Below are 17,562 nucleotides of genomic sequence, written 5' to 3' on the forward strand. Positions count from 1 at the left end.
AAGGACTGACACAGTTGACAGGGTTTACCTGGCCATTCCCATGAATGTAGGGCTGCCACTGGTGCCAAGTCTTGTCCTTGTTGGCACTCTGGGTACTGCCCCACCAACACAGCTATGTCAGCATCCAGCCCTGGCCACCAAACATACCTTCTTGCTAGCATCTTCAAATTGGAAGCCCCTGGATGACCCTGGTGGAGTTTGGCCAGTAGCCTTTACTCAGGACAATCACTCTTGCTCCCCAACGTAATATGTTGTCCTTTACGGTGATCTGGTCTCACCAGATCCAGAAAGGTTTTAGTCCTGGTTGCGATGGCCCTTCTGTCTCTCCCCATTACTACTAGCTGTTTGAGTTTTGCTAGGACAACATCTTTTTGTGTCTACATTGGATATTGTCAGCAGTGACCAGAAGGTCCAGCAAGTGTCCAGGAAGTTTAAAACCAGAACGGACTCTAATAGGGGAGGCACCAACAGTGGAGTATCTGCCAGTGGGAGGTGGCTCAGTGCGTCCACATTAGCCACTTGACTTCCTGGACAGTATTCTAACTTGTACTTTTACACTCTGAGAATAAGGGCCCAATGCTGAATTCTACCGGAAGCTATGGGCAGTACTGCCTTGTCTTCCTTCAGTAGCTCTAGCAGGGGTTTGTGATCTATTACTATGACAAATTCCTGTCCATAAAAAGGTACAGGTGGAACTTCCTCACACCAAAGATGACCGCCAAACCTTCCTTCTCTACCTGGACCTTTTTGCATTCAGCACCAGCTAAAGTCTGGGAAGTATACACTATTTGATGTTCCTCTCCGTTGAGCTGGCGGTGAGCCAACACTATCCAGATACCGTACGGGGAGACATCGCATGTCAGGCAGTATCTCTCACCTCGGATTGTAGTGGGCCAACACCTTAGATGACGATAGCTTCTTTTTCACTTCCCTCGAGGCTGCTTATTGGCTATGCTACCATTTACAAGGCTGACCCTTTTTCAATAGCAGGCATAAGGGTGCCAAAATGGAAGCATGTATGAATTTTCCGTAATTTACTGACCCAAGGAAAGACCTAGCCTCTGGTACAGATGTGGGAGCCAGGGCTCCTTTGATTGCCCTTACGTTATCTTCCAACAGGTGTAGCCTGGTTTTGTCGATTCTGTAACCCAAGTAGGTCACTGGAGCGTCTGGAACACACATTTTTCCCTTCTAAGGCATATACCCACCTGGGAGAAACTTTTGAGCACTATGTTCAAGTTCTCCAAGTGCACTTTATTGATCTTCCGTGTTATTAATACATCATCCAGATAAGTGGCAACCTGGGGTAGCTGTTGTAAAATGTCCTCCATTGTCCGCTGGAAAAGGTTGCAGGCTGTTGATACCAAAATGGCAGACTTGTACATTGGTATAAACTCATATGGGTTTATACCAATGGTGTACTTCTGCGACTTCTTATCCAGTCGTAAATGCAGGTAGGCGTGGCTAATGTCCAGCTTCTTAAAGGACACCCCCCCCCCTCCCCCAGCTAATCTGTGTACAAGTCCTCTATGCGAGGAATCAGGATTCAGCTGCGAGAAGCGATTTATCATTCGCTTAAAATCCCCACCAAGGCGAACTGTGACATCAGGATTCACAGTTGTTATGGCCAGTGCTGCCCATTTTGCAAACTGTACTGGTTTGATGATTCCTTCGCTCTCCAGCCTCCTGATTTCCACCTCTGCTTTTGCCTGCAAGGCAATTGGCAGCAGGCAGGCCTTACAAAATCTCGGAATTGCGTCCTGGTCAACATGTAACGTGGCTTTGCCCCTTTGATTGTCCCCAGCCTGTCTTGAAAACTTATGGATACATTAGGACTTCACTGAGGCAGCTATTTTCTAATTGAAGAATGTTGAGCCAATCTAGGTGAATCGTTCTCAACCAATTCCATCCCAATAGGCTTTGGCCCAAGCCTCTTAGTACCATCAGTGGTAACTACACCAACTGCTTCTCATAGGAGGCCGGAACCAAAGTCTTACCCTTCATTTGCAATGGTTCCCCAGTGTATATTCTCAGTCTGGCTGAGGTCTTCCGCAAACTTTAGGTTTAGAGACCTGAGCGAATCTTGTTAATAACAGGCTCTGTAACCATAGATACAGCTGCATTGATGGTGACCATTTAACTAAACGTTAATTTTAATCAGTTCCGATTTGGATGTCACTAAGCAATTTAATTGTTCCAACCCACATGCAGGAGGACTTTCTAGGGTGTGTATTCTCCTGGGTATCATCCTACAAGTTTTCTTACACACATCAGGCCTTGTAGGACTCCTTTGCTGTCTCGAGTCTGCATACCAGCAGCAACTGCAATGGCTTGCAGGCCCAGGTCCTGAAGAACTTTTTAGCCTCTTGGCCGAGGCTCGTTTTTGTTATGTGGTTCAGCTGTGGGCTTCCCTCGAATCCCTCTCCTCAGGACATGCCCTGCGTGAGGCTCTGAGAGGGCCTACACTCGTAGAGTTCCCCAAGCTCAGTTAGACAAGTGAGGGTGTCCACTTCCATTGGGATACCCTGTGGTTCCCATTCTCCACTTGCAGCATTTTCTAATGAAAAAGCCAGTTGTGGTGCCAGTTTTGAAGCCCAGTTGGGCTTCAGCTAGTAGGTGCTTCTGCATGGGTTACATCATTAATCCCACATACCAAATGGTCTCTCAGCATCTCATTCAGGTTTAACCCAAAATCACATGCCTGTGCCAGTCATCTTAACCTTGTCAAAAATCCCAATACAGATTCCCCCGGTTCTCTAACAGCTGAATAACACCAATAGCATCTCAAGATTAGAGGAAGTTGAGGGTAGCAATATTCCTTAACCAACTCCATCAACTCTTGGAAGGTTTTAGTGTCTGGTGTCTGTGGGAATGTTAAACCCTTATAACCAAAAATGCTGCAAGTCTGCAAGCAGTCAGAAGGATTACTCATTGCTTTTCATCTGCCCCAATGTCATTTGGCCAGAAAACAATTGCATCCTTTCCACATACTGGGCCCAGTCTTCGATGGCAGGCTCAAGTGAGTCAAGCTTCCCAAATAAAGGCATGATGCCGGGAATGCTTACCCCAACTCCAAAATGACTGTTGTGAGTGAATGTTCTAAAGGCACATAGTGTTTTCTCCCGTCACTGCTGAAATAACTGCACAGAGGCTGGTGTCCTGTCACCAAGTCCCCCTTTATTTACTCGTGCACAGTACACTGGCAATGGCTAGCCAGCTCGGACTCAGTCCCTTGAATCCCCTGAGGAGATTCTAAATCTCCTGTTAATGGTGTTCGGCCAGGGCTTCCTGAGTGGGGTTGCTAACCTGGATCAATTAAGGGTCTCGGTCGACAAAGTCCACCTGGTTCCAATCACTAGAATTCTAAAAGTCAGCATGCTAAATGAACAATCTTCTTCTAACTGAATATAAATGCAATATATTCTCACTGTGATCTTCTTTATAATTTCGTTTTCTGATTCTCACTGTGATCTTGAAAATTTTGTTTTCTGGTTCTTAGGATTTAGAATCAAGTTACATTGCTGCTGCTCTTATTCTCTAGGGTATGCACTATAGAGGCTACATTCACATCACAAAAGATTATTGTTTGCACTCTTCTGTACTATTACTATGACTACAAGGATGTTTGTTGTGTGCAAATACATAGCATAGATTTATTACTATATCAATATAGCCGACAAAGCTGGGAAGGGCAGTATTGAACTATGCAAATAAATATGGTGCCAAGATTAGATACCAGGTGATTAAAATCTGAATTGATGCCGTATGCTTTGGCTTTTGATCTCCTTCTGGTTTTAGTGATGTTGTGGCATAGTTATGTTACTAGACTAGTATTCCAGCCAGGCTAATATTCTGATACACATGGGGTTGAATTCCATCAGGATAGTCAATAGAATTTTAATTCAATAAAATCTAGACTTAAAAAGCTCTGCTGAAGCACATAGACTGAAAATTCCCAAAATTTGGCCAAGTGTCAATTTTGGGGACTTTCATGGAAGAGTTTCATGGGAGTTTCTATGAGTTTCAGCAGGTTTTCTCACATAATTTTATGCTGCTCCTCTCACGAAGTATGTTCCATGCCTCCACGGTACCACTCGGGCACTATCTTGAGCACACCAATGCTCTTCAGTGTGGAGAAAATATCTCTGGCATCCTGCTGTGTCAGTGCTGTATTTAAAGCCAACTTGTAAGACTACAAGCCAGCAATCTGACTTGATGGTTTCAGTGTGTTACGACGTGATCCAGAGAGCGTTAATTAGAGACAGGTTGTGCTCCCCTGCCCCCCCTAATTGAGGATCGCTGATTGGGACCTGGAGGTCCTGGTGGACGCAGTGGTGGAGTAGTGGGCCATCCACTTTCGTCGGAGGAGTGTTAGATGTTGTGAAGAATTCCAGCCTGTAATATTAACTTCTATTCAGTAACAGGAAAAATGAGAAAAGATCAAACCAATAAGCTGCCGTCAGGATAACACAAGGGATGCTTGCGTCAACACATCAGTCAAAAAACAATGAGTTCATCCAACTCAGTTCATTTGATAGTGGTTGCCAAATAAATCCTGTAGAAGTTGTTGTGGCCAATGTTAGTGTGCTATAGGATACTGAAGGTGATGAACCTGCTGATCAATGTCCTCAGTTTCTTAATTGGTGGAATGCTGTGGCTCTCCCAGATCCTCATTGTCTATCAGTCGCTACCCTTGATGCCAGTTTTCCAGAGCACAGCATGAAATACTTATGCAACACACTTTGTATGTACTGTACCCCAGAGCTGTAAAAGCATGGGAACCTCATCTTATGATGGCCAAGGTGAAGGAGATTGTTACTTTGCATTTGTGCTTGGCTTCATGATGTGGTGCTCTCACCATGACGTGGTGCTCTCACCATGACCTGTTCACAATTTCTAGCCTCCTGTAGCATCTGGAATGCATGACTAGTGTCTGGGACATCCTCATACAACTGAGTCACTGCACCTCACTCCAACGGGATCTATCAAAGAGTAAACACTATGGGCAGTGTTCCCTCTAAGCTGCAGTCTGAGGTTCAACTCACATTAACCAGCTTGCTCATATGTTGACTTCCATTTTCAGAAGCTGTTGTCACCTAACCTTGAATGTCCACACAGCAAAAGGAAAATCTAGAGGGACTATTGACTAAGGGCCTCCTGCACTTTGTGCTCATTGTGAAGACTTCTTGCTGGAAAATCTGCATATGAAGGCTGCTCCCCATTGGCTGGGAGTAGCTGTTGGTCCGGGGTTTTCCAGCTGCATGTGTTCCTTATTGCTCATGGTGGGAACTCATGATGCAGCGACCACAGAGACAACAACAGCTTCCCTGCCTGGATCTATTACAATGAGTCCATGTGCGGAATATCAAAGACAAAACAGTTCCTCAATAGAGTGATCACTCAGCAATCACAACTCACATAGCTGACAGTTAACCATCAGTCTCCAAATATCAGAACATGGAGGCCTCCAACAAGATGGGCAATGGGGGGATGTGTCTAGAAAGGCCTTTTGTAAAATAAACTTGGTTCAGATGTATGCTGCAAAAGCATGTAGCACGGATACAGCATGAATTGTAAGTGTAATAGAAACAATGACAACTTCTCCTCCCACACACTCCCTAAGATAGGCAGCATTGCATGTGAGAGCATGTCATGAAGTACTTACAGTTTAGTGTGTGAGAAAGACAGCTCTGGCTCCTCGTGCAGCTGAGAGCCTTGATGGGCCCCTATCATTCACAAGTCGAGGTCAGGCCCAGAGACAAATAAAAATATTCCACTCATTCCTGCTCTGGTGGCAGCTACTTTTCATTTTCCATTGCACATTATTAATTTCTCTCTCACTCTCTGTCTCTTTCTGTGAAGCATCTCATGCAAGTGCCCAGCAGACAAGCCATCTCTGCCTCTTATGATCAAGAAATGGCTCAAGACACTGGATTCTGCATAAGCTATGGGTCCTGTAAAAGCTCAGTCAATAGTACGGAAGACTCACCTGGCACAGAAGAAGGTGGGTGTGGTTGTTGGAGGTCAATCATCTCAGTCCAGGGACATTATTGTGGGAGTTCCTCAGGATAATGTCCGAGGGTTGACCATCTTTAGCTGCTTCATTAATCACCTTCTCTCCAAAATAAGTTGAGAAGTGGGATGTTTGCTGATGATTTCACAATGTTCAGCACCATTCAAGATTCCTCAGATACTGAAGTAACAGCAGTCACTCATTTGGCTCCTTTGACAGCATCTTCCAAACCTGTGAGCTATACAGCTAGAAGCATAAGGGCAACAGATGCATGGACCACCACCACAACCTGCAAATTCCCCTCCAAACCATGTACCATTCTGACTTGAAACAACATCACCGTACCTTCACTTAATCTGAATCAATATCCTGGCTCTCCCTTCCTAACAGTACTCTGGGGGTCCATATACCACAAGGACTTCAGTGGTTCATGAAGGTAGCTCACCACCGCCTTCTCTAGGGCAATTGGGGATGAGCAATAAATCCTGGCCCAGCCAACGATGTCCACATAGAGTCATACACATTGCACATCCCATGTACAAATGTTAAAATTTGAATAATTTTCTATAATTCTTTTGGTTGTTCTTTCTGAATGTATCTGAACACAAGCATGGTTGACATTCTCAGGTATCCCAAAACTATTGGATTGTAAGTTGACAAGTCATAGATTGTCAATTAGAAATTCATTCATTTAAAAAAATAGTCATTATTTGGATGTAGGCATAATGACATATATTATCCTTTCCCGATTTGGTATAGGGCTGAGTTCTTGAAGCACCGAATAGCTTAATAGAGCACAGGAGAATTCTGAGTCAAACACACGGGGCAGCAGTGGATTGGGAGGTGGATGGGACCTTTAGGGTAGAAAAGTTTGAGGTGAAGAGCCCATCACTGTCCTGACCCAAACTCTATCCCCCAACACCCCCTTAAGTGCCAGCTGGGAAGGGCCAAAGACAAACTTCATGTCAGCGGACACTTAAAACCTTTAAGGTACTATTTGACGGTCTCAGTCCACCATCACCTGTCTTCAACCACTGATGGAAAGTGATGGTCATATCCTATCTCACATCAAGGCCTGTCTAACTCACTGACAAGACTGACCAACTTCACTCTGTTCTGAGGTTCCAGGAATGATGCCTCTTCTAGGACTACTGCAAGATCACTTCTCCCAGAGGCACTGGGAGCTGTTAGTTGCTTGCTAGTTGTGTCAGCCATGACTTAATTGTTAGCACTGTCATCTCTGAGTTAGAAGTTTGTTCATTCAAGTTTCACACCAAGATGTAAATGCAAAGATTAAGGCTGCCGTACTGAGGGACTGCTATACTGTTGGACCTGCCATCAGGTGAGATTTTGAACTAAGGTACCTCCTCTGCCTTCTCTTCCAGGTACACGTAATAGATCCTATGACACTCTTTTGAAGGGAATTAGCCCATTTGATGTGGCTAATGTTTATCCTGCAATTAACATCACCAAAATCGATTGTCTGGTTATTATCACATTGCTGTTTATGAGAAGTTGCTATTCAAAAATCTCCTGCTGTTTGCAACAGTACCAATACTTCAAAACTTCGTCGTCCGTAACATACACCGAGACACCCAGTGGTTTAGAAAGATGCTGTTGTGAATATCTAGTTAGAATTAATTTTTAGTTTTAGTAATTAAAGTATATTTGTAGAAAATGGAATAAATGGAGTTGGACCACAAGGAGGCCCGTTACACTTGACCTCTTAAAGCAAATGATTTCAACTTTATAATGACTAGAAAGACAGTATAGAAAGGTAAGATCAGAAACGGCAATGGGCTTGCTGAGCTGGAAACGTGATGCCTATGCTGTTCGTAAATACAGCGTAGAATATCTAAGTCACCATACACAGCATAGCCCAGAGAAATTTTTGTTTTGAGAGTTAAAGCTAAATTAGTTAAAGCTTTCAATTAACTTTGAAAAGCTGTAAAGCTCACTACTTCACCAGATCAAGAAATAAATTGTAAATGAGGAATACTTAATCTAAAAGTCAGATGAACGGTATTTTAGAGCAGGCTATAATGGTATGGAGATGGGTGGAGCTTAAGATGATCATCTGGTTTCTGTTTATCTCTGTTTGCCTGGAGAGGAGTTAGGAAATAGTGTTTCAGACAGCAGAAATGCTTCTGTTGTTGGGTGAATGGCTGGTTTGCAATGTAGAGTAACGCACTGCTTAATGGGTTAAATTCTTGCATTGACTGTCGTTACCATGAAGGATTATCCTTCTCAATCTCTTCCCTCACTTGAGATGTGGTGACCCTCAAGTAAAACCACCACCAGTCATCTCTGAGGGGAGAGTAGCCCTATCGTCTGATAGGACTATGGTGACGCTACCTTTACCTTTTATTAGCAGACTGCAGCTGGTTTGGGCTCACAGGAAGCTCCAGAGGGTACTGAAATACTTTGTTTAGACAGTTAAAGCTAAAAGTTATTCCTGTGAGCTGTTCTTGTTTCAGTGAAGCTGCAAAGTAGAGGAAGCCCCCAAGCTGTATGTACTTGATGTAGCTAAGAAAGAAAGGAACTGAGACAAATTCAGCCACAGCTACGTGAAACTAGCTGTTTGATAAAAGCTGAAATTATGTTTAACATTAGATATCCTGGAGAACTCTCACAAGTTCTGGGGAATGCTATCTTGGGAGAGATAAAACTACAAGACGAAAGCAATCATTGAGACAATCTGAATTGAAGAGGCTTTGACGCTCTTCCAAAGTTAGATCATTAAAAGTGAAGAATTATAATCCCGTGCAAGGGAGACAAGCTTGCTAATGAGATTTGGTGACCTGCAGTGTCACCAGCACGTGGGTGGGTGGGATCTATCTGGACTACATTGGTCATTTCAAATGTAGTTTGTTGGGATTTTTGACCACATTTTTAATGTTACCTGACATTTACCGCATATTAATCTGAATGTTACCATCTAAGTTCTATATACAGTGTGCAGGGTTTAAAACCGCTGCCTTACCTGTTGAATAAATTGACATTACTGCTTAAGTTTATTTTGTTCAAGTTTGTATAACATTTTAGGCGTTCAAAATTCACTCTTGGACTGAAGTGTTCTTATTCTTGGTTCATCCACATGTTCTATTTTTTAAAACGTTATGGTTTATCATGCCAAGTTAGAATAAATGTTCAGCTTGTCCAGTATTCCTCATAACTGGGACCATAACAGTATATAAATATACATTTTCAAAGCAAATTAGTGAATGGCTGTCTGACAGATTCATGGTTATTTTTACTGAAATAAAGTTTTTATTTCCAGATTTTTAATCCAAAGTTAAAATTCCCAAACTTATTGGAATCCATATTCTCCTCTATAGTACTAATTCGGTAACATAACTTTCAAAATATCATATCCAGACTAAGGATATTGCCTCTAGAGCAATGAGATAATGTCTGCAAGATTAACATCCAGTTTGAACTTCGGTACTACTGTCTACAAGTCCGGAAGACTCCCTAACCACCATTCTGATCCGTAAATTGCATGTATGTGTTTTACACTGTTTGATCTATAAAGCAGTGATCTGGAGTTTTGAGGTTGCTTTAAACTCAAACCTGATGTCTTGTGTCTTTTAACAGGTTGTATAATCCTCAGTCAACCTGCCTCAGTAGACTGAATCAAAGAAATGGCTGTTTATGTCCTGCAGAATGGGCAACACTAATTTGATTGACAATGATTTTACTTCATGGCACTGTGTCTATTCTGGTAAAGATTACATCCTGGACTTGTAGATCATCAGCTGAAGCTGTACATGTAGAGTAACCAGGCATATTGAGGATGTTGGGGGTGGTGAAGTAATGAATTTTTTTATACTTCAACTGGAAAATAAAGTTTAATCACCTCATGTTATTAATAGAGCAGCATTTTCTTTGTGAAAAGCTGCTAATGGCATCTTCAGTACATCACAATCCCTTGACATGTTTGTGCTGTCTCTAGCAGCTGCTTCCCAGTTTAATAGCAGTGAACGGCCATGCTGATGACAGATGATCACAATGGCATGAACTGAAAGCTGTTTTAAGAGATTTTATTATGTTAGTTTGTTCAGTAATTTATTTTCATAATCAGCAACAACTTGCAGTTGTGTCCAGTTTTTTGGAGGAATTCTCACTGCAAGCCCAGTGAGATTGGCCAAACTTTTCTGATTAAGCATGTACTTCCCCACGCCCACCTTCCTCACCCATCCATCCTGTGGCATCCCTCTTTTCTGGTTTTGTCCCTATTTTAGCATGTGCCCTTCCCATAACAACTGGGCAGACAGCAGAAATTCACTAAGAGACCAGCATTCCTACGGCCCATACCATATTTACAAGGCTGTTGTACACCCAGACAAGCACTGGCATTCCAAAGCTGCACTGGAGGTCCTGGTGGAGGGGCTGGTACATTGGCGGTGCATCTTCTTTCCAGCAGACGAATCCACCAGAGGTTGCTGGTGCAGAGAAGCGACTCTTGATGCTGCAAAAAGGTCACCAACCTTCTGAGCTCTGCCAGGATAAATGCCACTGTCTACTCTCTGCTTCCTCACACTCACTCAAAATATCTGCTACTGCACTCACCTCCCATCAAGGCTGATGTTCAACCACTCCCACAATTGTCTGTAACTTCTTTCCTCATTTGCTGTTACCCACCCCTTCCTCAAACATCACACACCACTAACCTGGCATGGCCTCTGTAACACTGGCTGTTTCCCTCAACACATCAATACTCACCTGTAACAGTATTAACAACTATGCCACCCATTTGAAGCTAGAGTACTCCTGACTGTAGACAACCCCACTCCTACATTACACCATTCCCATCTGTGCTATACCGTACCATCCCCCTTAGAAATTACACTGAGCCCCTTCACAATTGTATAATCCATGAGCTGGGTGCTTGTCTCTGCATCTCCCTTCCAATGCTAGTTGCTGGTGTATCCTGCAATGCAAGACAGCGCTTCCTAAATGTCCTGCACGTGGATTGACATGGTGCCATGAAGATTCTGAGGAGTTGACCAACCTTGGATGCCAATGTCTGTGGATGAGGGCTGCATGCAACTGGTGCCTATAGGCTGTGCCCTGAGATGCTGTTCACTGCTGAGTGACACAGAGGCTCCTCACAGTCAGCAGTGAGCTGAAGTCTCCTGGAACCTGCTCTGACATCCATATTGACGAAGCTCACTTGTTTGCTGAATTTGTCAAGATAGGAAACTGAGTATTAATGAGGCAAGTTGTGCTTTTAATAGGGAGTTTACCGAACAATAATCCCCCTTGATTGGCAACTCACTGCTATCGAGTGAAAAACTGCCCTCACCGCCCCCTCCCCAGCCCATGTATCAAAGATGGAGACTGAGACACTCCCAATGTCAAAATAGGCCTCAGTGGGCTTCTGACGTAAGTCTGCCACAAACCATTACCCATGCTGTTCAGATCCTAAGAAGATTCCGCCCATTATCAAACATTAAGCCAAAAGAGGAGCTATTTGGACAGCTGAAGAAAAGTTCAGTTAGAGGGGTTAGGTTTTAAGGAACATCTTAAAGGACAAAAGGAAGCCAGAGATTTAGGAATTTGAGCTAATGGCAACAAACACACGGTGATGGATGGACTTGATATGAATTAGCATACGGGAAGCAATGTTTTGTATGGGCTGAAGTTTATGGAGAATGGAAGGCTGGCAGCTGAACAGTGGGATCAGTCTAGATGTAACAGTAGCCAGGATAAATATAAAAGTAACCATGTTTTGCCATGGTCGTATAAAGCATTGGTGAGGCCATATCTGGAGGACCATGTACAGTCTTGGTCTCCTTGTTTACAAAAAATATAAATGCATTAGAATTAGCTCAGAGAATATTCACTCAACTGATTATTCACAAACCTGGGAGTAAATGGTTATCGGGGGTAGGTGAGAACATAGAGGTGAGGCCGCAATCAGATCAGCCATAATCTTGTTGGATGGCGGACCTGACTGGAGGGGCTAAAAGGCCTGTACTTATTTCAGATGTTTATATGTAATAGTTCAGAAGCAATGGAGCTTAAGTGAGGCAGAGATGGCCCATCATTATGAAGGTCAAAGCATGCCAAATTGGTAATTGAGAGGATATCGGATCAGCTATTCTGGACAATTTAGAATCCTGAGATTGCAAATGGTCTAGTTTAGCCTCAGACCCTAGTTGGAAGGAAACTTCAGAGTTACTGGTTGGGGAACAGAGCTTATAGTAAAGACTGAAGACAGTGATTTTGTTCTTCTCGATAATTTCTGTGGGTCAGTCACTGAATCTCAGCCAAGCAGTGTGACAAATCACTCATGACCTCTCCAGAACTTTGCATCATCTTGCTTTAGGAGAATATTTGCACCTGGAACAGGGAGAATAAAGAATTACTTTCCTGTGTGGACAGATGCTTGAGAAACAGTGAATCATTTGACGTGGCTAGAACTGGGAGGCTGACCTTAGTAAAGATTGTGATGGGAGCTGATGTCTTCCAGGCGGGGGCACTCTTGAGTCATAAACTGACAAAGTGTTTCAGATAAGTAGCCAGTGCAGAGTTAAAAAATGTTGATTTATACTCATACAGCCACTTTACCTATTCTTTATAAAGACCAAGCTAGTTCTTAATACTCAAAACAGTATCAAACTTAAAACAAATCTGATCGGAAACTCCATTGTTCTTGAACGCCGACCCTTTCCTTTCTGCTGCATACTATTCCCCTGCTAGATCAGGCAGGTTCATGCATATTCTGTCTTCATAACCACTTGCTAGAATATGTGCCAAAGAGCTTGGGGTGACTCACCTGTTGATTAATTTTTATATACTTTATTTTTTTAACAGGGAAGCATTAAGCCACATTCATGTCCCAAGTCAGCAACATTGCCAAAATTAGTAAAATTTGAGTGAGGTTATGGGTATACCCTGTGGCACAATCCCTTGGGGATTTTGCCTTTCATAATAATTGTATATAATGTACAAAGAAATTCAAATTATACTTGGGCAAATATATTTCATAAAAGTCAAAACTCACGCCAGTTTAATTTCAATCTTGGAGTTTTGAGTCATTTTTTACCTAGTATGTGCATGAAACACAGCCTCAAATATTATGTTAAGCCACTGGCTATATCACATACAGCAATTGACATAGTTGGTAGAGAGCTCAATTTCATGATCCTTTTAACTTAGAAATTTTCTGGATACTGGGAGAGTTGAGTTAATGTAGCTCCTGACTAATTCTCAATTAAAGCTCTCCACTCTCAGCATTTGACAGAATTTCCAGAGCAGCAATGAGAGTATAGTTTGCTGTAACTAGACCACACAGTACCTCAAACCAGTTCCACCATTCCATAAAATCATGGTTGATCTTCCAGCACAATTCTGCTTCCCTGTTCTAATTCCCATATTCCATGATTCCAGAGATGATGTTTGAAATAAGACTGCCTCTGATAACTTATTTTGTATTGCAGTTGTTTCAAGTTCTTCCTTGAATGATTTACAGTAGAGATAAACTTGTTTAATATTGTCCTGGTTGAAGCATCATAATGCTGTCATAACTAATGCAGCTGAGATTGTATACTAAAAAGCAATCATTTCTATCTGCCTACTGTTCTGCATATTCTTGTCATGTTGCTAACTTGAATACTTTTGGATAAAGACCCTGCATGTTAAGGCAGCCACTAGACATTCAACTGCTCTTTTGCTCCATAGATGTTGATTAAAATGCTGTGCATTTCCTCCAGTTTTGCTTAGTTAAGTTTTTCCAGTGGTTATAGGTTTTTTTAAATTCTATTATCTTCTTTAATTATTGTGAGCACAGTGGATTCAGCTAAGAGATCAGCTGGTCCACGGAAAGCTTTTTTTTCTAAGAGATAAATTCATTTCCATTTTCCAGACTTAGTTGCACTTGGCAAAGTACATTTCACATTACAACACAGATGTTGCTGCTAAACAGTTTCCACTGCACAGTAACAAATCTATTCCAAATCCAGGGGTGAAGTCCAAGAGAAAAAAAGCTTACTGGAGGTGGGCTTTAATACTGATACAGGTTAATAGTCAGGAAAGAAAGGGTTGGGGTTAATGCACACTCCTCAAAATGGTGGTGTATGCTTGGGTCAATTTTAATTCCTGATTTTGAGTTGAACTGTCCCTTCATCATAATTTACTAATGTTATTAATATGGGGTGAGGTAAGCAAATGCTGAGGGCCACTGCAGAAGACTTCAGGAGGTCATACACAGGACAACAGAATAGCAATAGTGGATAAACCAGCCTTTGATATTGCTCTCCTGCTCTCCTAAGGACTTAGTAGACACTTTTAAACTTATCCCGCCATGGAGCTGATGCATTTTAATTTAAATTAATCAATCTACAATTGAAAGCAACTCTCAGTAATAACAATCATGAAACTGTAATTAGTTCTTACAAAAACCCATCCGGTTCATTAATGTTCTTTCGGAAGAAAATCTACCATCTTTACCTTTTCTGGCCTACGTGAATCTAGACCCATAGTAAGCTGGTTTATTCTTGACTGGTCTCTTAAATGATATTGTAAATTACTGTGTTCAAGAGAATTGGAAATCGGTAACAAGTGCTAGCCTTGGCACCAGCATCCCCATCCTATGAAAGAATAAAGAAAACTCAACTTAGCTAAAATCAATGTAAAAGCTTCAACCATTAGAAGGAAAACTGCTGCCCATGCTGACTAAAGATTAATGGGCTTCTGCGGATCTTCTGCCTAAGTTATAGTGGCCAATTGGGAATCCCCACTCCCAAATTTTACCTGTTGTCTTGGTATCTGTAATATACAAATGCAGCATCTGTCTGTGTTGTACCTCTTTGTGCTGCAAAACAAGGCAGCATATTTTCCAGAAAAGTAATTTGAAAGCAACACCATGACATAGCAAACTATAGTCCCATGTATATATGGATCCTTGTAATTGAGGATCAGATCTTTCATGGCAGCCATCAATGTCATTCCTTACCACTTGACAAAAGGTGTGATTTTCTGAGTGAAGGGGATAACAAGGTGTAGAGCTGGATGAACACAGCAGGCCAAGCAGAATCAGAGGAGCAGGAAAGCTGACTTTTCGGGCCTAGACCCTTCTTCAGAAATTCAGATTTCTGTGTTCATCCAGCTCTACACCTTGTTATCTCATTTTCTGAGTGAATTTGATTTTTGTGTCCCCATCTACAACAAAGGTAAGTTGGTGCTAGGAGGCACCTTATTTACAAATGACTTAGCTGAGAACTAGAAAACAGTTCCAATGGAAACACCACAATCAAATATTCAGCAATGCTGAGATTTGAACTCAGCAGCACAGTCCGACATCCTTCTCATCACAAATCAATGTCAAACAATTCTGTAACCATATTTTGAATATGTTTATTTCTCTTTCAGATTTGGCAAAGAACTAGTCAGAATTGGATCAGCCTTTCCATGAATCTATTATACTACAGTTCTGGCCAAACACAGATTCCTTTCGGAATTTCCTCAAACATGTGGACTCCTCTTGGTCTGTTCCTTTACATATCCATTTCCTCTTTGACTGTGAGCTCAACGTACAATTTACAAAACAATGGAATTGAAGTGCTTAAGTCTCTTCACGTCAGTAGTGCGCAGGAATGTAACCAAACTTGTAACAGCGTAGCAGATCAAGGTAAAGTATGCACTGTATCAGTGTTCACAAATCAATGCAAAGGAATTTTTTCAGAGAATGTTTTAATCACTGCTGACATTCTCCTGACCTGTACGTGACTTCCTGAAATCATTTGCACTCCTCTTCAGCATTTGCTAGGCCAATTTGCATTTGTTCATTATTAGGAAATTTTGATTTTGATAGTTCAACTGCAATCGGGAATAGCATACAATACCAATCTGAGCAGCATGAATTAACCCTAACTCTTTCTTTCATCTCTAGTAGCCTAAGTAGTTGGTTAATAATTTTATTTTTGCTTTGCACTGTATGCCTAATTTGTTGTAGCAAGTTTCTGATGATGTACCTAATTGAACATCTTTTGAAACTATACCATATCATAACAAAGCAGCTCTTAATTTAATCACAAATATATCCTTGAATAGAATTCTCATACAAAGAATGCAATTTAATTATGATTCATTTTTTGTGGTGATATTTTCAAATAGATATTTTGCACTGATCAGCCTTTACACTTGAATCCTTTTTCCTAAATGATTCTTAACATCAGAAAATGCTCTTTCATGAAAAAGAATGCTTGAGTAGATATAAATATTAAAATATTTTCTGAATGATTCTCCCTAAAACAGGATGGCACCAGAATTGGCAGTGTGGTAAATAGAGAGTAGCAAAGCTTTAGGCTATAGGATGATATAGATGGACTGGTCAGTTGGGCAGAATAGTGGCAGATGGAGTTTAATCCTGAAAAGTGTGAAATGATGCATTTTGGGAGATCAAGTCAAGAGAGTACATTTGAATGTTAGGTGCCTAGCTACTACTGAGGATCTTGGTGTGCATGTACATGAAGGCAAGAGGACGGGTGGATAGCGTGGTTAAGAATGCAAACGGGATATTTGCCTTTATTAGTTGAGGCACTGAGTATACCAGCTGGGATGTTATGATGTGGCTGTAACGAACTGTAAAGCTGGAGTACTATCTGCAGTTCTGGATACCACACGATAAGAAGGATGTGATTCCACTAGAAAGGGTACAGAGGAGATTTGCAGGGATTTTGCTCAGCCTGCAGCATTTTAATGATGAAGAGAGACTACATCACCAGGGTTATTTTTCTTGGAGCAGAGAAGGCTGAAAGGGGACCAGATTGAGATGGGCAAAGATGGGGTCAATAGAAATAATGGTTTCCCTTTAGTAGAGAGATCAGTTACCGGGAGGGGGAATGGGGGCTGCAGAGGGCCAAGACCTAAAGGAAGGGGCAGGATGTTTATAATGGATTTAAGGAGAAATCTTTTCAGCCAGATGATGTGGTTAACTGGAATTCAGCACCTGCAAGTGTGGTAGAGACAGAAATCATTATAACACTTAAGAAGCATTCGGATGAACGCTTGAAATGCCATAGCGCACAAGGATATGGGTCAAGGGCTGGGAAATGGGATCAGAGTAGATGGGTCCCTGATGATCAGTGTGGGCTCAAGGAATTCTTTTTGTGCTGTAATAGTCTATGGCTTATTTGACAGTTGGAGATAGGGAGCAGATGAGGCAGTAGAGCTGAAAGCAGCATGCAGCAGATTGATGAATTGGAACTAAGTATGGTAAAGCTGCTCAGGATAGGATTTGGTCATAATGGAAGGCAGGATGGATTCAGTCAAGGTGACAATATTTCCAAAGATTTTTGCAACATCGATAGAGAGGAGGCTGCATTATTTAAAACCAATACAGCTGAGTGTGATTTTTTGTTTTAAAGTCACCAATCTCATTCATTTACCCTCATCAACACTGCAGCTGGGCAGCTCTTGACAGGAACAAGATCGGCCTTGGTTCTGGTCAAGGTGGTGAGCATGATTGCAGCGTGCAGGGAGTAGTGGCAGGAGAGGGGTTTGGTCAAGGACTGTGGGAGGAGCAGCAACTGCAGACACCT

The 17,562-nt window shown here is 42.0% G+C and overlaps 1 protein-coding gene across 8 annotated transcripts in view; it reads left to right on the forward strand.

Moving 5' to 3' along the window:
* The window catches only part of LOC109912585 (cell wall protein DAN4-like), a 70,486-nt gene that overhangs the window by 46,420 nt on the left and 6,504 nt on the right, over window positions 1–17,562 (forward strand). For 5 of the 8 annotated variants that reach the window (XM_048607198.1, XM_048607196.1, XM_048607197.1 and 2 more), the window contains 2 exons: window positions 5,863–6,004; window positions 15,392–15,650. In XM_048607198.1, the coding sequence (XP_048463155.1) occupies window positions 5,948–6,004; window positions 15,392–15,650 (316 nt within the window). In that variant the 5' untranslated portion in view covers window positions 5,863–5,947. The remainder of the gene's footprint in view (window positions 1–5,862; window positions 6,005–15,391; window positions 15,651–17,562) is intronic. The other 3 variants (XM_048607201.1, XM_048607202.1, XM_048607203.1) reach the window with 1 other exon arrangement.

This window comes from Rhincodon typus, chromosome 17, assembly GCF_021869965.1.
Source record: "Rhincodon typus isolate 14 chromosome 17, sRhiTyp1.1, whole genome shotgun sequence".
Lineage (NCBI taxonomy): Eukaryota > Metazoa > Chordata > Chondrichthyes > Orectolobiformes > Rhincodontidae > Rhincodon > Rhincodon typus.